This window comes from Apodemus sylvaticus, chromosome 5 (assembly GCF_947179515.1).
Source record: "Apodemus sylvaticus chromosome 5, mApoSyl1.1, whole genome shotgun sequence".
Classification (NCBI taxonomy): Eukaryota; Metazoa; Chordata; class Mammalia; order Rodentia; family Muridae; genus Apodemus; species Apodemus sylvaticus.
Window position 1 is genome coordinate 156122100 of NC_067476.1, and position 20626 is coordinate 156142725.

Below are 20626 nucleotides of genomic sequence, written 5' to 3' on the forward strand. Positions count from 1 at the left end.
TGTTGGAGGACCGGGTGCTTTATCTGTTTGACATCAGCATCCCCAGCGTGTGGTATTCTTTTGGTGCAGTCAGCATGCCAACTACAGAATCTCCACTGACCACTGCAGCCAGACACTAGCGCTCCCTTCCGAGTCTGGCCCAAGGGTTACAGAGTTCAGGACTGGGGTTTGTGGTATATACAAAGGAGTTCCTCAAGCCTGGTGCCACCCTGACTCCAGGTACTGAGGTTTGACTCTGTATGCGCAACTGCTAAGTAGCTAAGTGCAAACGGCCAGCCTTCCTCAGTCTGAGGAGGGTGTTAGAACCTCAGTCTGAGGAGTCCAAGTTCATTATACCCAGAGGGCTGGATGGTAGGCAGGCGAGGAGCAGGGTGGCATTGTATTGAGAGGAGAAGGATTGCAAGCAGATGCACTATACCCTGTAACAGCAGTCCTCAACTTGTGGGTCATGATCCCTTTGGAAGGTCAAACCCTCTCATAAGGGTCAAGTATCAGATATCCTGCATGTCTGACATTTACACTAAAATTCATAACAGAAATAATATTACAGTTGTGAAGTAGCAATGAAGTAATTTTGTGGTTGGGGCTCGCCACCACGTGAGGAACCGTCTTAAAGGGTCGCATCAGGAAGGTTGAGAACCGCTGCGTTCTAAGCAGACAGGTGAGATCTGCCCCTCCCCCTCCTTTGCATGCCCTTGTGTGGTGATTGGTGCTTGATACAGGAGGGACTGGCAGAGATGGAGGAGTGCCCAGCCGAGGGCTGTGCTTTTACGTGCTGCGCTCACACCAGTCCTCCCTGTCCCAAGTCACTTGCTTGGTAGATGGGACAATGCCCCGCCCCAACACTCTCAGCTCCTCTGCCCTCTGAGCTCGGACTTCCTGAGCACAAAGTCTTGGCTCCCGGAGGTTAACAATGGCCCTGGTTCCTGAGGAAGCCTGGTGCCCACTGGGCCCTGGGTGGGCAGCCTTCTCAGGCTAACATATCTGAGTGAGTGGAAGACATATCGCTGAACCAATTAAAATTTAAATACATAAAAGAATTCATGGGAAGTGGTGGCGCACGCCTTTAATCCCAGCACTTGGGAGGCAGAGGCAAGTCAGATTCTGAGTTCGAGGCCAACCTGGTCTACAGAGTGAGTTCCAGGCCAGCCAGCGCTACACAGAAAAAGCCTGTCTCGAAAAAACAAAAAAACAAAAACCCCCAAAACAAATAAAATAATTCATTTCCCTTGCACATGATGGAACACGCCTTTGATCCTAGCGCTCCAGAGGCAGAGGCAAGAGGATCTCTGTGAGTTTGAGGCCAGCTTGGTCTACATAGCTACTTCCAGGACAACTAGGGTTATATAAAGAGACTCCGTCTCTAAATATAAATAGCCAACCAACCATCCTGTAAACGATTATCTGAGCATCTAAGTCTATTATAGCGCTCTAGAGCAGCGGTTCTCAACCTATAGATCGAGACCCCTTCACAGAGGCCGCCTAATACTATCAGAAAAATAGATATTTATTTACATTACGACTCAGAACCGTAGCAAATTTATATAATGAAGTAGCAACAAAAATACTTTTTATGGTGGTGGTGGTGGTGGTGGTGGGGTGACTACAACATAAGGAACTGTATTAGAGGGTCTCAGCATTAGGAGGGTTGAGAAACACTGCTCTAGATCCCTTTAGGGTCAGCTACCTTTGGCTTTATTTACTCCTGGCTGCTCATTCCATCCTAGTGTCCTTGGTGGTCAGTGGCATACAAGCTAAGGCCAACTTCAAGAGAGGCTTGTAACTTCGCCAGCACTGGGCTTTTATGTGGTAGGGGCTGTAGACTGAACTCAGAACCTCATTCTCGTGTGCAAATATTTTACCAATGGAGCCGAAGCCACGCCTGCAGGCTCCCTAGCTTCTGTCTAGGTTTTGGAATAAATGGAAAAAGAATTTCTTAAGCCTCCCAGTCCACCCAGCTGGGTGGTACCCAGCGCTCCCCCTACTGGCCATAGCTGGAATCTCAGGCCCGACTATTGCCCGTGTTTGGTATTTATGCCGGCCGAGAGAGCAGCTGCCTGCCCCTTTAATTGGAAGATACCAAGTGTTTCCAGGTTATAGATTTTCCCTGAGTCCTTGCTCTGGGAATTCATAGGTCAGAGACATAGATGGCAGCAGTATTCAGACATTGCTGTGGTTTAGGGAAGTTTGTCCCAGCAGGGCTCGAGAGGGACCTCCGGGGGGTTGACGCGCGCCCGGTTGGTCTCCCCCCGCGCCCAGTGGTCCAGTCCAAGATGGCGGCCACCATGAAGAAGGCGGTGAGTGCGGCCGGGCCGGGGTCCGAGGAGCCGTGGGTCGGGGGGTCCGAGGAGACTCGGGGCGCTGGGGGCCGGGGTGTGAGGAGACGAGGTATCTGAGGGGCCGGGGCCCCGGGGTGCGCAGTGCCGGGGCCCGTGCTAGGTTCGGGGTGCTCCTGTTCCCTCGTCTCGCCGTCAGGGCAACTGCCTAACCTGCCCAGGGTCGTGCATCTTCTCCGGCACGGGATCGGTTTCTGCATCCCGGGATGTTGTCCGGCGCCGCACCTCCGTGCTCCGCCCTGAACCGCCCGTGTCCGTCGACGCTCCCTGCACCTAGTGATTAATTGAGGTTGAGAGGAGTCGGCCCGAGCGAGTGCGGTGGCTCTCGGGCTTTCCCTAGCCACCAGGGAGGACACGGGTCCCCACACCCTGCCCCGCACACTTTACAGTTAGCCATTCCCTGGTGACACATCAGGTAAAAGGCTGGATCTGGTGGTTTTGCTTGACCAAATTACAGCTTTTTATTATTTTTAAAACGACATTGCTCATGGGCTTCGGTGTCATGTTTTATCCCACTTTATAAAGACATGGACTTGTGTGTGTGTGTGTGTGTGTGTGTGTGTGCGCACGAATTTCTGACTCTTCTGCCTCCACCTTCCAGGTGCTGAAATTACCGGTGTTTGCCACAACACCTGGCTTTGGGGTGAACCCAGGGCTTCATGCATGCTAGGCAGTATACACGGCTTGGCAACCCTTTTATCATACGTTGAGCCACCAGCGTAAGCTAAACTTCCACGTGGGTTTTTATAACCTAAATGTGTTTCCAGATGTGCAGGTGTATCTAAATATAGGAAAAGAATTGCAGAGGGGGAAAAAGAACGAACAAGGAAACAGCTGATAACTATTGGGGCTTCACTGTATGGTCGGTACAGTTCCTGGTGTCAGGCCATTTATTTCGATCTTCTGTGTAAACCTTTTGGGGGATTCTGTTTTTATTCGTATTTCGCTGAAGAGGCAACTGAAGTGCAGAAGAAAAGCTTGGATTTAAAGAGCATTTGCACTCCAGGCTCCTGTCTGTCTGTGTCTTTGTCTCTCTGTGTCTCTGTCTCTGCCTCTCTCAGGCTCTCTGTCTGTCTGTGTCTGCCTGTCTGTCTCTGATGAGAGGTGCCTGACTGAAGACAGCTGCTTTCACTCCACTTCGTAAGACTCCTTTAGAATGTCTTTGTGTTCTCACTATTGGCACCACACCGTCAGAGTCTCTGACCACCGAAGGATGATGGTCAGCGTTCTGGTTCCAGTTCATTAAGAGTGAATGGCTGCTGAGCCTGGGGAGGCTTCGGAATTAGAATGAGTCCCTCACCCTGGTCTGTCACCCACATACAGTCCGGGGCCATGGTGATTTGGCCAAGTAGGAACAGGTTCATTTTGCCACTTTTGTTAGGTTGTGCCCTCAGCGGTCAGTTACACTGTTCAGTTCCATGATAGACGTTGTCCTTGGTTTTGCTCTTTTGAGGCAAGGTCTTACTGTGTAGCACTGGCTGATTTGGAACTCTTAGAGATCTATCTGACTGTCAACTGAAATTGTGGAGAGCTTTTTGGCTGGGGACCCAGCTCACAGTACCTGAACTTGGAATAGAGATGGCTTGTTTCCTCTTACAGTCCCGTAAGATGTTACTCGGACCAGGCTGTAGTCAGGGTCTGGGCAGTCTACTTTCTTCTTGAATGTGGAGCAAGTCACGACTCTTACAACTAGCCGAATTCCTTTAACTCTACAGTGATCCTTTTTGCCATTCTTCATTTCTTAAGTAGCCCAGGCTGGCCTCATACTCACTGTGCAGCTGAAGATGAACTGTTAATCCTCCTGCCTCCACCTCCTGACTGCTGGTCTGCAGGTTTTTTACAGTGCTGGGGATGAAACTCAGGCCGTTACATGTGCTGGGCAAGCAATCTACTTATTGAACTTTGGAAGCAATATGGAACCGGCAGAGTGCTTGGCTTTCCTTTACTGAAGGGATACTGCATACCCAGGCCCTGCGCACTTGAGACTCATTTTACCGTCCCTGCAAGGATGGTAAGATCAGGATTGGCTCCAGGGAATTGTACAAATTACCCGAAGTTCCACATGCCTGGCTTGGAGTCCATCCTGCCTTTCCTTCCCTCCTGCCTGAGCAGTAGAAAATAACCCCTTAGTAGTCTTTATGCACCCATCTTTGCCCAAGATAGGAGTCGCTTGCCCTCTGAACTTTAGGTCTTTTTGAAAATCTGTTGAAAGCTGCTAAGACCCGTTCCAGAGAATAAACAAGCCAGGCATGTTCACCTTGCAGCATTCACAGGATGGCTGTGAATGTCGCCCAAATTGTTTGTGGATGGCGTCATGTCACAGTGTCAAAAGGTTGGACACCTTCAGTGTCTGCCTAGTTCGCATATGGTTTGGGGACTAAATCAACTTCTTGATGTCCTTGCACAACAGCTAAAAGTTACTGCCTTCCTGCCAAAATGCAGTTGAGGGAATGTAGAGGTGGGGCGGGGTAGAGCTGTATGGGCTTGCTTGGCCAGCATGTGCAGGCCTGCAGTCCAAGCCCTAGCACCTTAGAAAGAAACAAGAGGTGTTCTGGGAGCTTCTGCCCCTCAGGATCATGGGTGTCAGTTTCTTAGCTACTGCTGGGGACCACCTCCGACTATAGTCTTAACCCTAGGAGAAAAGCCACTTCAAGGAACTGGGTCCCAGGGACCAAGTGCCCACTGTTGGGCAGGGCTATATCAGGAAATGCCTGCTTCGGAAAAAGAGAAAACAGCCGACTTCCAGCGCTCTTTGAAGTCAAAATATTTTTGAGTCTAATCCATCATAATTTAGATTCTAATTCAGAAACCTTTCGCTACTGTTGCTTGTCAGGCAGGTCCTGCTGGAGCCGCCTCTCACTTCAGTTGCCCTTAAAGTCCTCATGGTGACAGATACATCTGTAAAAGCATTCTAGGACTTGGGGGTTCTGTAAACTCCCAAGGTAAGCGGGGCGTCTTCAAGGTTCTCTGGGAGATTGATAACTCTCATAGGATGCAGGTCTTGCCATCTCTGTGTATGTTGTGTGTCTGCTGCTGCTCCTTGTGCTGCTCAGTGTTGATCGCTCTGCGATGTGCATCTATGATGGGGAGGATTCTGAGCACACGCATTAGGTCTGATGTCAGACTTAGTGCATGCGCAGTTGTCAGGCTGCAGACATGCGCAGTTGTCAGGCTTCGGGCATGCGCAGTTGTCAACCTTCGGGCATGCGCAGTTGCTTGTTGGGATGAGAGCCTAGTGAAGGGGAGGCCTGGATTCCAACACCTGTCTCTCTATCTGGACCACCGAGCCATCTCTTGAGACTACGGGTCACCCTACAACCCGTGGAGAAGTTTGTGTGTACACACTACGCCATAGCTTACAGGAGACCAGGAATGGGTGGAATGCGGATCTGTGAACTTACTTCTGCCATTGGCAGAAGAGCCAGCCATTCTTACTGACCTTTGTTTATTAATTCCAATATGGTATATTATCTATAATATCTAGTTATTATATATCAATGTAGCTTCAGTTCTTGTTCGAGTATATGTGTGTGTTCCTGTGTGCCTATGTATGTGTTTCAATGTGTTTGCACACAGGTGCATGCGTGTGACCACAGAAGCCAGAAGAAAGTCTCAGTTCCCTGGAGCTAGGGTTGCAGTCACCTGATGTGGGTCGTGAGAACTGAACCCAGGTCCTTTGGAAATGCTCTTAGCCACGGGGCATTTCTCCAGTACCACAAGCTTTTGGAGACATGATTTCTCTATGCATCTAAAGCTAGCTTCAAACTGGTAATCCTCCTGCCTCAGCCTCATGTGCAGAGAGGTGTATCATGTCAGTTAGTAGGGCCTGTTTGTAGTCCTTTCAGGTGTGGTCAAGTACACTTGTTCTTTACTAAGACACTGGAAAGAATGTGCAGTATTTAATTTTCTTTTCTAGTATATTGAAGCAATGTAAGAACTTTCAGTCATGGCCTCTGGCTGAACAGGAACTCTTGTACCTACAGGCATATGTATACTTGACTCTAGACACAGACTGCTTGCATTAAAATCAAAGCCTGTCCATTTACTGGCTGTGTAGTTTGGCCAGATTATCTAAACTCTGCAGCCTCTAGTCTTCTATAAAGCGGTGATATTGGTGGTACTCCCATAAGACGCTAGGGTTAGAGTTCTTAGCATGCAGTAGGACCTCAGGCTGGGTTAGCCATTTTTGTTGTTTTATAGATGCCTTGTTGTCTAAACAGTCAGCTTTGTCTGCAGATTTAATATCAAATATTAAATATGAAACTCAATTTTCATCACCCCATAGTGAATTCTCAACATTAAAGTAAATACAGAATTTAAGTGTATGGAGTAGAGCCGTCGACACGTGTGGTGACCTAGACAGCTTATTAGATTGAAAGCCGGAGGAATGGTCATATTTTTATCCGCATAGTATGCCCATATGCATTTTACCTCAGAAACAATCTCTGCAAGACAGTCACCAAGGTCGTTTGACCACAGATCAGTTGGTTTGCTGGGGATATCTTGGGGAAACATGTCCCAGCTGGGAATTCTGCCTTTTGAGCAAGTGGCTCTTTGTTATCACTATCATTATCATTTTGGTTGAGACAGAGTTTCTCTGTGTAACCCTGCCTGTGGAACTCGCTCTGAGGACCAGGCTGTCCTCAAATTCAGAGATCTGCCTGCCTCTGCCTCCCAAGTGCTAGGATTAAAGGCCAGCTTTTAAAAAAGATTGTTATTATTAGGACATTTACTAATTACTTTTTATATTTCAAACATTTGCTCATGAATGATCCTATAGAATAATGGGAAAGATTGTGGAGTCGTGAGCAAATCGTGTGACACATTTGTGATATCTTATAGCCTTGTGCCCCTCGGCTGTCTTAGGATGGGTGGCGTACTTGGCTATTGCATCACAGTGTAAGATACCAGAGTGTAACTGCTCCACCCAAATTCTACAAAATTTAAACATCTTTTTCAGGCTGCAGAAGATGTCAATGTTACTTTTGAAGATCAGCAAAAAATAAACAAGTTTGCTCGGAATACGAGTCGAATCACAGAGCTAAAGGAGGAAATAGAAGTGAAGAAGGTACTGGATACATACTTCTGCTTTAAGTTTGTACCGTGACCCTCAGACCTGACCGTCAGCAGCTGTCGGCTCCAGACTGTCCCTCAGACCTGACCGTCAGCAGCTGTCAGCTCCATACTGTCCCTCAGACCTGACCGTCAGCAGCTGTCGGCTCCCTCATGGGCTCCTTGCCCCTGGTGACACTGTCTAGTTAGTTAATACAGAGTCTGTGTTTGTTGGTTTGAGACAGCATCCTCCTTTGTCAAACTGTCCTACAATTTATCAAGTAGTCCAGGCTATCCTCAGACTCAGAATTCTCCTGCCTCAGCCTCCTAATTTATATGGTTATAGGTGCCTGAGGTGTGGGAAACCGAGCCCAGCTCAAGAAGACATTTGTGTCCTTAGGAGAGGTACAGTGTGGGCTTTCCCGGTGCAGTTCTGTAGCATGCCTGAGAATGGCTGCGGGTAAAACTGTGCCTGTGTTTACTGATTCTGGAGCAGACTTGGGGACACTTGCTGATACTGAGTGTCCTGTAGCTCTTGAGGCCCGTACTCAGCTTCCTCTCGTGTAGTTCTCTTGGGGACCCCATTCTGGTGCACAGCACGGGGTGGACGTATTTCGGTCTTACACCCTCTAGAGCAAGCAAGGCAGAGGGGGAAGTGCATCTTCTGATGCTTTGGTTTTCTTTCTCTGGGGTGACTGGATTCACAGTGTGGGGAACTGTTAAATGAGGAGAAGTGACAGGCTGTGGACACCCGCTGGTCACCACAGAAAAGAGACTCGGTTCATTATAAAGCTATCTAGACAAGAGAGGGTGTCGAGCTGGCTCCTTAGTGAGTCCCTGTGACACGTCTCCATGTCTCACAGCAGCTGCTATACACGGTCCCCAGAGAGCCCAGGTCCCTGCATAAGAGCCTTCTCTTGGCTCTGCGAGGATATCTTGAGCATGTTTTCATAGTTATTCTCTTCCTGGTAGAAACACCTCCAGAATTTAGAGGACGCTTGTGATGACGTCATGCTTGCAGATGACGACTGCCTGATGATCCCGTACCAGATCGGAGACGTCTTCATTAGCCACTCTCAAGAGGAAACCCAGGAGATGTTAGAAGATGCAAAGGTATGTGGGACTCTTGCCCTGGGCAGTGGAATTCAGTTTTCAATTTGGGAGGGAAGTGTATCATTATAAAGAATGCATAATTACAGGTGGAGGGGACCCATGGGCGAGGCTCTGCTGACAGGTGAGTCCCTGAGTGCTCCGCTGGGGCGGTTTTAGTAAATCCAAATTGCAGTCCTTCAAGAGCACAACTAGAATGGGGAGCAGAAGCTCAGAGGCCAAGGCTTCCCCAAATGGCCCATGACCGTGGTCACCTGGTCCCTGGAGCGTTGCTTCCGCTCACAAGGTTGAGAACCCAGGATCTGCGCTGTCTGCTGGCCTGGCAGCGGAAGCCTGCTTCTCTGTTAGGGCCCTCTCCTCCTCTTCCCCTCCACATCTCTGTAACCGCTGCACACATAGGCCAGCCAGGGTTGTGTGAGGGGCATGTTCTCTGTCGGACGCTCGTTCACCTCACACATTGATCTGGGGCAGCACAGGCTTCCAGCACACGACTGTCGTAGAGTTTGTTTGAGGCCATCGTAATGTGGTGACGGGCATTGATTTGCTTACAGCGGCCTTATTAGCATTAATTTGATTCTGATATTATGCTGTAGTGATGTTTCAATGAGCGATCTTGGTTCAGGTTTAGAGACTTGTGTTCCTTCAACACTTGATCAAGAAGCTTGATCGTGGCTGGGGTTGTAGCGGAATTTTTCCCTAATTAACTGATTAGATAATAAAGACAACAAGAAGCCAATCACTGGGCGAGGAGGAGGTGGGCCTTCTGGGTCCCAGAGAGGAAAAGGGTACACAGGAGAAGGGAACACAGGAGAAGGGAACTCGCCTTTTTGGACAGAGAGGCGGAAGCAAGGAAGATGAGATGTAGGCTGGGCACTGTCAGCTCTGGCGGGATCCACCGGGATCCACTGGGATCCACCGGGATCAGCCACCACAACATTTCTAGCAGAATAGTTGATGAATTTAGGGAGATAGATTCTGCGCCCAGCGGTTGTGTTGTCTCTTGATTCTAAACTAAGATTGTCTGGTCCTTTCCATTTCATGGCGGCTCAGGTGAGCCAGAGGGAAAGAACTTAGCCTGCGGAATTCGGCCAGGCTTTGGGAAGGGAAGATGGGAAAGGACTGAGCTCCAGGGGAAAGGTAGCGAGCGCAGGCTGGTGAGCGCACACCCCGAGGTCTCGGAGCTCTGTTGAGGCAGAACCAGCGTTGGTGGGAGAGGCCTTGACAAGGGGAAGCTTTGGGGTCTCCATCTCGGGCTGTGCACCTGGCTGGGAAGAGGCGGAGCCCACTGGCTGGTGCCTAGCCAGTGATTGTTTTTTAATTATTACATGAAACATGGGGTCAGACTGCATTAGTCATAGAGAGGTGTGTGATATTAACCCCGTGTGCCACCCAGTGTGTGAGAACTCACAGCTGCCCTAATACTGTTGCTTCGTTAGCTTTGCTACTTAAAATGATAGTCTCTGCTTCAGATTTCTAAAACAAAACTTCCCACTGATTAAATCTACATCTAATAAACTGTGAGAAGGGGCTGGTGCGATGGCTCGGTGGTTATGAACACTGACTGATCTTCCAAAGGACCCAAGTTCTGTTCCCAGCACCCACATCAGGTGGTTCACAACTTCCTGTAACTGTGGCTCCAGGGACAGCCTCTTGAGACTTCCAGGGCATTGCACTCATGTACAAACCCACACTCACACACACACACACACACACACACACACACACAAATAAAAACATAAAAATAAGAGCTGGAGTGTAGCTCAGACGTTAAGAGCCCTGGTTGCTCTTCTCGAGGCCCCAAGTTCAAATCTCAGCAGAGGCTGAAGATGCAGCTGCCGCCCCCTCCCCCGCCCCAAGCTGGTGTTGGCTCCTGACCGGTTTAGAGTTTTTTATCTCAGATTCTTGCCATTATTCCAGACTCTGTACTCACAGGTCATCCAGCTGAAGCCAGTTAACTTAAACTGTTTCTTTTCCAGAAAGCGTTGCAAGAAGAGATCGATGCCTTAGAGTCCAGAGTGGCGTCCATCCAGCGGGTGTTAGCCGACCTCAAAGTGCAGTTATACGCGAAATTTGGCAGCAACATAAACCTTGAGGCAGATGAAAGCTAAACATTTTGTAATACTTTTTTTTTAAACCTTGTTTTAATAAACTTGAATATTGTCTTAAATGATAATTTTCCTTCTCCAAATGAAACAAAAGGAAAACTTTCTTTTTTAAAAATTTTCATTTAATTAATGGAAACGCCTATTTTCACATGTCTTGCTTATTTATTTTATATTTTTAAAAGAAGACAGTATTCATGTATGTATTTTGCATAATGATTGTATCCATTTTAGGAGCTTTATGTCATGTTATTAAAATCGGTTAAACAGTCTTTGTCTCTATATTATTATTTTAGAGTTCTTTTTTCGGTTTACATTCTTAAGAAGCCGTCGTGTCAGACAAGTGGATGGTTCAGTGGGTAACTGTGCTGACTGTCAAGTCTAACGGGCTGGGTTTGATCTCTGGGAGCTGCGTCGGAGAAGGAAAGAACCAACTTCCTCAAGTTGTCCTCTGACCTCCACATGAACACACTCTCTCTCTCTCTCTCTCTCTCTGATAAAATGTAGTGAAGTAGCTGCTGGTATTTACCACAAGGAGAAGGGTCTTTTTGTTTTATTTTTAAAGATTTATTTATTTTTATTCCTGTATATGTATGTGCATGTGAATCTGTGTACTGTGTGTGTGTGTGTGAATCTGTGTACTGTGTTTGTGTGTGAATCTGTGTACTGTGTGTTGGCGCCCATGGCTCCAGACTGAGGCACAGGCCCTGTTGGTGAGCCACTGGGTTTGGGCTCTGGGAACTAAACCCAGGTTTTCTTTCTAGCTAATTTGTCTTAGGGTTTCTATTCCTGCACAAACATCATGACCAAGAAGCAAGTTGGGACCTCCAACGAGGAGGGGGTGAGCAGCCCCCTTTATAGTGGGCCAGACCTACCTGGCTGTTGCCTGGTAACTGTAGGGAGAGGCACACCTGGCTGTTGCCAGGTAACTGTGGAGTGGAGCTTAGACAGAACCCTAACAGTATCTGTTTAAGCTGGGCTTTTAGGCCTATGTAACACATTATCTCGGTGTTATGGATATTGGTAATATTTAGACCAAATGATTGATGTCAGTCTTCATCCAAACAGGAAAACCCATTTTAGAAATTGGGGTCTATGGAAAGAAATGTTTGCTTACATTCTTTTAAAAAAGCATTTGTGTATGGGTATGTGTGGAGGTATGCATGTCAGAGGTTCACTTGACGGATTATCTTCTACTGTGTAGGTTTAGAGGGTTGAGCTCAGGTTATCATGCAAGCTCAGGTTTGACTGCTGAGCCGTTTGCTGGCTCCAACATGTTTACATTTTTAATAAGTTAGTTTTAGATTTTTAGTGCGTTGTCATTAAATTGATAAAGATGTAGAAATCAGGCAACTGTGGTTGGTTTTTTTTTTGGTTTGTTTTTGAGGTGGGTATACGCTCTCATTCCCTCCTCTAAAAGACATGTGTATTAGTTAATTTTCTGTTGCTATGATAAAACAGCTGACCAGGGCGGCTCACAGACGCAAGAGTTTAGAGCCTATCGTGGTGGTGGTGGGGAATCATGGCAGCAGAAAGCTCTTTCTGAAAGCATACAGCAGGGAGACTGAACCGGAAGTCGGGGGAGGCTACTCGTTCTCAAAGCCCTCAAAGCTCTCTCCTACGCACAGTGAGTGATTGATACACTTCCCCCAGCGATGCTGGGCCTCCTCAACCTCCCCAAGCAGGGCTGCTGACCGGGGCCTGTGTGGGAGAGCTCTCACTAGCCGGTTCTGGCAGTTGGAAGACCTCTACATTAACTTCCCAGCAGATGGCGCTGGTAGGCCAGAGCAGCCGGGGAAGGATCCCAGGAAGGAGGCTACTTTCAGTATTAATATAATTTTAGAAGATTGTTAACCTTCGAGGAGAAGCTCGGCAATGCGATACTTTTGGTAAGAGTCTGCAAATAAGCCTAAAGATAGACGAAGAGATAATCTCTAAAATTCTTGAAGACACATTTTGAGATTTATTTTGAATTTGTGTGTGACCCACCCTGGCTTACAGGCAGACCTAAGTGCAAGTGCCTACTGAGGCCAGGAGAGGGCGTCAGGTCCTCTAGAGCAGGAGTAAATGACAGTTGTAAGGCATGTGAGTGTGTGGAAACAAGTCTAGGTTCTCTGTGAAAGTAGCAGTCTTAACCACAGAGCCACCTCTCCAACCTCGGGGCAAACTTGTTAAACTTTGAAACGGGGTGGGGGTGGGGAATGTGGGGTCTCTAGTTCTGGCTGCCCTCAGGCTGGCCTTGAACTCATAGAGATCCACAGGCCTCTGTCTCCTAAATGCTGGGATTAAAGGCTTGCACCACTAGGCCTGGATTCCAAGCCAAGATTAAATTGCTGCAGAAAGATTCTAGCAAAAGACTCTCACAAGGATTTTTCTTTTTCAAGCTTTTAGTTAGAAATGGGCGGGGTGGTGGTGGTGGTGGTGGTGGTCAGGAAATAGGTGATACAGTGAGATCCAAATTAGCCTGAGTTATTCAGCGAGACTGTCTCAAAAAGTCAAAATCAGGGTTTGGAAAGGTAGCTCCGTGGTTGAAAGCCAGAGGCAGCACTGCCCTCACACTGGAGCCAGCACCCCTGCTGGGTGGCTGAATCCACCTGTAACTTGAGCTCCAGGGAATCTGCAGTCCTCTTCTGGCCTTTGAGGGCACATATACCCTACACTGGTGCAAATACCTCCTACCACACGAACATACACATTATTAAAAATAAAATGTAAAAAAAAGCCAAACCAAGAGACAAGGAGAGGGCTCTGCCTCAGAAACGGGTCAGTGTTAACTAAGGATTTGCTATAGGATGCGACGGATCCCCCCTGACTGTCTTCTGCCTTCCTTGGGTGACACAGCAGAAGGTCTTTCTGGATGCTGGCTGTGTGCCCTTGAGCTCCCCAACCTCCCTGAGTTGTAGGAAGGAAAACTGTTCTTGAAAAATCACCTGCCCAGGCAGTCTGTTTTAACCACACAAATGGACTAAGACACAGGCCTGGGGTGATTCTGAAACAGCAAGAATAGGTTTGAATAGGTTTGCCCCTCTCCTCCCCGCCCCACCCCAGACTCTTGAGTTTGGAGGGTTGGCATAAGGAGTGGCACTATTAAGAGGTGTGGCCTGGTTGGAGAAAGTATGTGTCTGTGGAGATGGGCTTTTGAGGTCTCCTGTGCTCAAGTGACTCCCACTGTGTCACATGTGGATCAAGATGTAGAACTCACAGCTTCTCCTGCATCATGCCTGCCTGGATGCTGCCATGTTCTCCGCCATGATGATAGTGGACTGATCCTCTGACCCTGTAAGCCAGCCCCAATGAAATGTCCTTTTAAGAGCTGCCTTGCTCATGGTATCTGTTCACAGCAGTGATACTCTAAGACACTGCCTCTCATCCACCCTTCTTTGCCTCTGCTCCGGTTTCTCCTGCATGGTGGTCAGGCAGGCTGTGGCAGTTTTGGGAAACTGGTCCAGGAAACAAGCACTCCCACTGGTAGGCACAGGCTACCGCCTCCGCATTCTTCTCCTGGCATGCTACTCCTGAGGAAACGCCAATTCCTTGGGCATTTGTCTCAAAACTGATGAGCAAAGTGAGGGCCACAAGGGCCTCCTCAGAATGATGTCTTAGTCTGATCCGGGGATCCCGTGGTAGAAGGATCACCCTAAAGTTTCAGCTACAAAGGTCTGGATCCTGGCGGCCCTAAGAAACAATGCTCATGGATTCTTGAAAGCAGGGAAAGGAAACACAGTCAGTGCAGCCGCATCAGAAAGAGAGCAATGGGGCCTGTCTTCAGAGTCCTGCCTGATGTGGGGATTGGGGCTTACCAGAAGCTGGGAGGCATACACAGCCGGGAGTCCTGCACATCACCAGTCCACCTGTCCTTGTCTTCAGTCCAGTCTTCCCTGCAATGGGTGTAACAGTGGTCAGAACCTGTGAAATCTCTCCCTGAGGAGGCCGCCCAGAGACAAGCCTTCACTCCGGCTGGCACCAGGTCCTTAGCCTTTCCCTTCCCCAGCAAGAAACTCCTGGGAAATTACAATTTCTTCTTAAAAAATATAATTAGCCTCTGTGTGTGTGTGTGTGTGTATGTGTGTGAATGAATGTGTGAGTGTGTAGTGTGTATGTGAGTGTGTGTGTGTGAGTGCGTGTGTGTGAATGTGAGTGTGTTGTGTGTGTGTGAGTGTGTGAGGGAGTATGTGTGAGTGTATGTGTGTGTGTGAGAGAGAGAGATGAGAGAGAGTCTGGGCCACAGCGTGCACGTGGAGGTCAGAGGACATCCTGGGGGAATTTATTGATTCCACCATGTAGGCCCTGGGGATTGAACTCGGGTCCTCGGGCTTGGCCAAGAATTCCAATTTCTTGGGGTCTATTAGTTCAACAATAGAGAAAGGGGCTGGAAGGGACACATCTACATGATTCGAAGAGGAAAGTTAGACATGGAGCAGGTGGGAGGACCCAGGGGAGCCAGCAGGGACAAGTCCAGGGAAAGGGAGCACAGCCAGGGAAAGGAAGCATAGACAGGGAATGAGAGCAGAGATAGGAAATGGGAGCACAAGTCCAGGGGAATGGGAGCACAGCCAGGGAAAGGGAGCACAAGTCCAGGGGAATGTGATCACAGCCAGGGAAAGGGAGCACAGCCAGGGAATGGGAGCACAGCCAGGGAAAGGGAGCACAGCCAGGGAATGGGAGCACAGCCAGAATAGGAGCACAGCCAGGGAACTCGAGCATAACCAGGGATAAGAAAGGATACCATGGGGCAGCAGGGAAAGCATTTGCCACCCAGATCTGACAATCTTAGTCTGATCCGGGGATCCTGTGGTAGAAGGATCTCCCTAAAGTTGCCCTTTCCCGTCAACACATCTGCTGTATCACAACCACCCACCACTACAATAATAAATAAGAATTCAAAAGGAAACGAAAACAGAGTGGTCATATGAATCCTATCCTGGGCACGACAGACATTAGGTATATTTTTTAATTTTTGCAAAACCTTGTACTGTCTAGTTTTATGTCAACTTGACACAAGCTAAAGATGCGTTAGAGGAGGGAACCTCAGTTAAAACAATGCCTCCATAGGATCAGGCTGCAGGCAGCCTGGACAGCATTTTCTTAATTAGTGAATGAGGGGGTGGGCCCAGCCCACTGTGGTCCTGGGTTCTATAAGAGAGCAGGCCGAGCAAGCCATGGGGAGCAAGCCAGTAAGCAGCACTCCTCCATGGCCTCTGCACCAGCTCCTGCCTACAGGGTCCTGCCCTGTGTGAGTTTCTGTCCTGACTTCCCTCAGTGATGGACCGTTCTTTGGAAGAATAAGCTGAAATTAATCCTTTCCTCTCCAGCTTGCCTTTTGTTCATGGTGTTATGTCAAAGCAATAGAAACCCCAAGACAAGCTTTTTTCCAGAGGATTAAGTACTGGGGAAGGTAGGAAAGGGGACGGAAGGAGAAGGAAGAAACAACAGGAATCTTCAATAATCCCCATGCTCTATGTCTTAAGTTAGGACGTGGGCCTGCCATTGTTGTGTTTCAATGTCAGCCCTCCTTTTTTCAGATGAGGAGACTCTGACTTTTTCAGAGAACTGGAGAGGCCATTTCCACAGCCCACACTGCGGGGCAGGCGCAGACTTGGGCCTGGTAAGGCTCTGTGTGACCTCACTGAGTCTTTTCTTACTGTCCTCCTGCCCAGGATGCAGCTCCCATCATAATCTGGCTGAAGGGCTGTGTGAGAGCCTCCTAAGGAGTGGGATTATAAAGCTATGCACCAGCACACCTGTCACTAACCACTTAGATTTCCTGCTTCATTTCTTAATCCTGTAGCATTTGGGGCTAAAACAATACAAAGCAGATGTGGTGGCACCTATATTCCACTTCCTCAGGAGGTAGGAACTCCCTCTCAGATTGGGAGTCCCAGGCTAGCCTGAGCTACATGATGCCCTTTCTCAAAAACAGAAACAAAACAAAAACCAAGGGCCATTCCAACACAGGAACTGAGCATTTATTATGTATACAACACTCTGGCTGCATGTATGCCTGCAGGCCAGATGATTAATATAGATGTTATTACTCATCTCATTATATAGATGGTTATGAGAAACCATGTGGTTGCTGGGAATTAATGAACTGAGCATTTGAGGCCACTAAAAACAGCCTCTTACTAAAGACTGGTGTCGTCTCCCTCAGCTTCTGTGTAGTCTTAAGGTCTGTTAAGCCATGCAGAACACCATTGCCCTGTGAACCAATATTCCTTTCGGAGTTGAGTCCTGTGGAAAATTTGGTATTTGTATATAGTCCTCCATGATGCTAGACTCATAACCTTGCTTTGGTGGTTTGTCCAATTTGATCTGATATAGAATGGAATTAGAGAGGGAGAATTAATGAAACACTACAAAATTCTAGAATCCAGATAGTCCTCGTGTAAATAATGAGCCACACCTTCAGGCTCCCTGTAGAATACCCAAGTCTACTCTCAGGGTAAATAGTTTATTGGTGTCAATCTAAATAGGCAGAGACTGTGACATAGAACAAGTGTTCTCTTGATGGTAATTACCTATCTGCTCACAGCCTGAACTATTACAGGAAGATGTTGAGAAAGTATGGGTGAGACGGAACCCCTCATCCTGCTTATATGGTGTTTGTGCGTGGGATTTAAATAGTTCTTTGCTACTGGGATGTTTGCAGCTCTTTATGGAAGTCTTTAAAAGAAAACCAACACACAGGAACTGGATAGAAATTGTACCCTGAGAAATTGTAAATGATATATGGGTGCTGCACGGGATCCCTCAAGTGGAAACTGAAGGGTTCTTTTGGAAAGTGAATTGTGTCGGATGGTGTTTCGTTAAAGCAGACAGGTGAAGGAACATCTCAAAAGTGGGCACAGGCAAAAGGACGTTTCGATAAAGCAGACACGTGAAGGAAGATTTCAGTGAAGCAGACACAGCTGAAAGGCTGTTCTGCTAAAGCAAGCACATGAAAGGGCGTTTGATGAAGGATTGCTTGCTAACGACGCGCGTGTATTGGTTCGCCTTCCATTGCGTACTGAGCTCTGTTTGTCATGACTTCATATGATAAGGCAAGATCCGGGGAGGACACGTGATGTTTGGAGGGAGTATGAATACGACTCAGTGGACAGTGCCAGGGGCTTGCTTGCATAGCTAGCTTTGCAACGCCTTTTGATCTCTCATCTTCACTTCATTGAGAGAGTTACAGCTAAGACCTTCTCCTGGTATCCCTGGAGTTCCTGGTTCCTTCTGCCGACTCATGACAATTCACCTGGGGCCTGGCTGTCTCTGCTAGGTCGTGCCACCATGGCTGAGTCCTGTTTGCTATCCCTACACTACAGAACTGGACCGCTTCTTGTATCCATGAAGTGTTTGCCAGTGGATTGAGCTGATGATTCCTACGAACCGAACTGCTGATTTCCTGACCATGGAGATGGGAGTTGCTCCAAAGAACAATTTCTAAACAGGTTCACTTCCCCCGTATCCTAATAACCATTCTTTTCCACTACCTCTGGTGGGTGGTGGGCTAGAAGGGAGGTTAAAGTGTGTAAGAACCGTTATTAAAATTAGTGCCAAGAAAAATCAAAGTCTACATTCCATGCGTGTGAAGACAGCTATGTGCCCCACGCAGGACAATCAGCAAGTGTAAGATGCAGCTTAGTTTCGACATTACAACTGCTACTCGCACCAAAACCAAGGGAGCTGAAAGGCAGTAACGTGCTTCCTGTAAAGGTCAAGAACGGAGGGCTTTCATTGCTCCACAGACTGTGAGACCAGGTGATTACAATACCCAGACATGCCACCGCCATGCAACGGACACGAGCGTCGGACAATTGCGGTACTTCTCACAACCAACGAACGGAGTGAATCGTGTTTTGCTTTGCTCAGTCTGACTCGGATACTTCTGGTAGGCCTGGAGCTCGTTTAAATTAAGAATGAAACACACTGGATAAGTTGTGGGGGTTGTGGAGATCAACCTTGTGAAGGAAAAGGGGGATGCAGAGCGAGGCGCCACAGGCTCCAGCGACTCATCAAGAGACCCGATCTGCCCTACGCGACATTTGATCTAAGATGGCTCCCGGAACACTGGCGCCAGAGCAAAAGGAACCGAGGCTGGGGCGGTGCCCACTTCCCCTTCTTCTCGGAAGTCCTAAAAGGTGGTGATCTTCCCTGTCCCCCAAATCCTCTGCTCCTGAGTCACTGGTGGCGGTGTGGTGAGATATGATTGGCTGAGGACTTGGGGGCTTGGGTTTGGTTGGAACACTGTATATAAGTTTATGCGCTGGCTAATACACTCAGATCTCTACTCTGATGCTGGTCTCTGGGGTCCGATTCGCAGGATTCATCACGTGACTCCATCGTCTCTTACTTCCCCATCCTCGGTCCTGTCCCTACAGTATGTGATAGCTCCGAGACTTGTAGGTGACTGGCATTTCTAGGCCACCATAGTTTATACCTACTCCACAGGTTTAATAACCAAGTTGTTGGCTTCTATAAAAGAGGGGTTTTTGTTTAATGCTAAAACCACCCTTCCTTCGATCCTTGGCATTTGGGGATGTGGTTGTAACCAGGTAACCCGGACCATTACCAGGAGGAAACAATCTCTTGACTTTGGGCAGCTGTTGCCACGTTGGGTTGTAAGATCTCTGGTCAGGAGAAGCTTGACTTCTCCGTTTATTTCCGCCATTGTACCTTTTTCTGTTGCGATGATAAAATTCTCTGACAAAAGAAGATTAAGTGAAAGGAGGGGTTATTTTGGTTCACGGTTCCAGGGCACAATCAGCTCCGATAGAGACGTCATAGTGGCAGAAGCTTGGGGGAGCTGGTGACAGGTATCCGCAGTCAAGAAGCAGAGAGCAATTCCTGCTTCTCTGCTCCAGTTCTGCATTTACCTAGTTCTGCTTTTACATAGTCTACGATCCTAGGCTAGGAATGGTGCCACCCGCTAGGAAGAGGTCTTCTGCCTCAAATTACTCATCAAGATAATCCCCAACAGGCATGCGCAGGCGCCCATTTCCCCACGTGACTCCGGAATATGTAGCTGACACTAAACACCACACTGTGCATGTGAAACCTCTCAGATTTCAACCGTTATCAAATCATCCAACGTTAAGGCTTTGAGAAGTGGGAAGCAGGGAAGAGACAACGAGCGGCTCCTGGTTCCAGAGCCCAAACCAGCGACACCTCGCAATTCCAAAAGAGACAGCACCAGCCGTGGGAGTCCACGCACACTGACAAAAATCCTTTCAATTAATTGCAAAGTAAATCAAATCTTGCCTATCTCAGACCTTCGATCAAACAGCATTATTCAACAATGTTTCCATCTTGTGTCTAAAGGCGGGTCCCTTTAAATAAACATTTCAGGGATTTTTTTTTTTTTAAAGAAAAAGCATCATCAGGGTGTTGTTAACTCTGGCGTTCAGTTGCCACGCCATGGTGACTTCAAAGAGATTATTACGAAGATGCTCAAAATGAAAGCAGTTCAAAAAAAAAAGTAGCAGATAGAGCTTTTGAAAATATGGTCAGGAAAACATCTAAACAAACTGCACGGCAGTCCGAGAGGGTCCGCCTGTCAGTCCATAAAGCAGGGAGGTTATTAACCTCGTGACAGCACCGCTGCTGCCTCGCAGGGAACCGGCTGCTGGGCACCAGTGTTTATTGACACTTGCAGGCAAACTAATAAAATCCTTCCATTTCAATTAAATTTTGGAAACTCAAGTTCCCACCTTCCCAAAAGCAGTATATGGCCACAGCGGCCCCTTTGAATCCCAAGGCCCCTCACGTGTCCCAGGAGGGGAACCCAGTGTAGCATCCGATTGCTTTCTTCACTAAGACTTTTATTAGCACCAAAGGCCACAGGAGGCGGCATTAACAAACGCAGGCGGAGAAGAGCCCATAGATCGATCCCTTCTGGAGTCCAGAGTGGCTTTCGGGTGTGCTCTCTGTAAGTTTGGGGTCTCTCAGAATCATGCTGGGGCTTGGGGGGAACTTGGTGCTTTTAAATAATGCCAAGTTTAGAGAAAGGAGAACTGAGGCCCATAGTGGTCAAGAGACAAA

At 48.1% G+C, this 20626-nt stretch overlaps 1 protein-coding gene across 1 annotated transcript; it reads left to right on the top strand.

Annotated features, from left to right (window-relative positions):
• Positions 1-2221: 2221 nt before the first annotated feature.
• Positions 2222-10872, top strand: Pfdn4 (prefoldin subunit 4). Its single transcript, XM_052184415.1, has 4 exons — positions 2222-2297; positions 7297-7404; positions 8361-8501; positions 10475-10872. The coding sequence occupies exons 1-4, from the start codon at positions 2274-2276 to the stop codon at positions 10604-10606; spliced, it is 405 nt and encodes a 134-aa protein (XP_052040375.1). The 5' UTR covers positions 2222-2273; the 3' UTR covers positions 10607-10872.
• Positions 10873-20626: the final 9754 nt, after the last annotated feature.

Coding starts and splice junctions, on each gene's coding strand:
- Pfdn4 (XM_052184415.1), top strand. CDS start 2,274: ATGGCGGCCACCATGAAGAAGGCG. Junction 7,405..8,360: donor AGGAAATAGAAGTGAAGAAG/GTACTGGATACA, acceptor TCTTCCTGGTAG/AAACACCTCCAGAATTTAGA. Junction 8,502..10,474: donor AGATGTTAGAAGATGCAAAG/GTATGTGGGACT, acceptor TTTCTTTTCCAG/AAAGCGTTGCAAGAAGAGAT.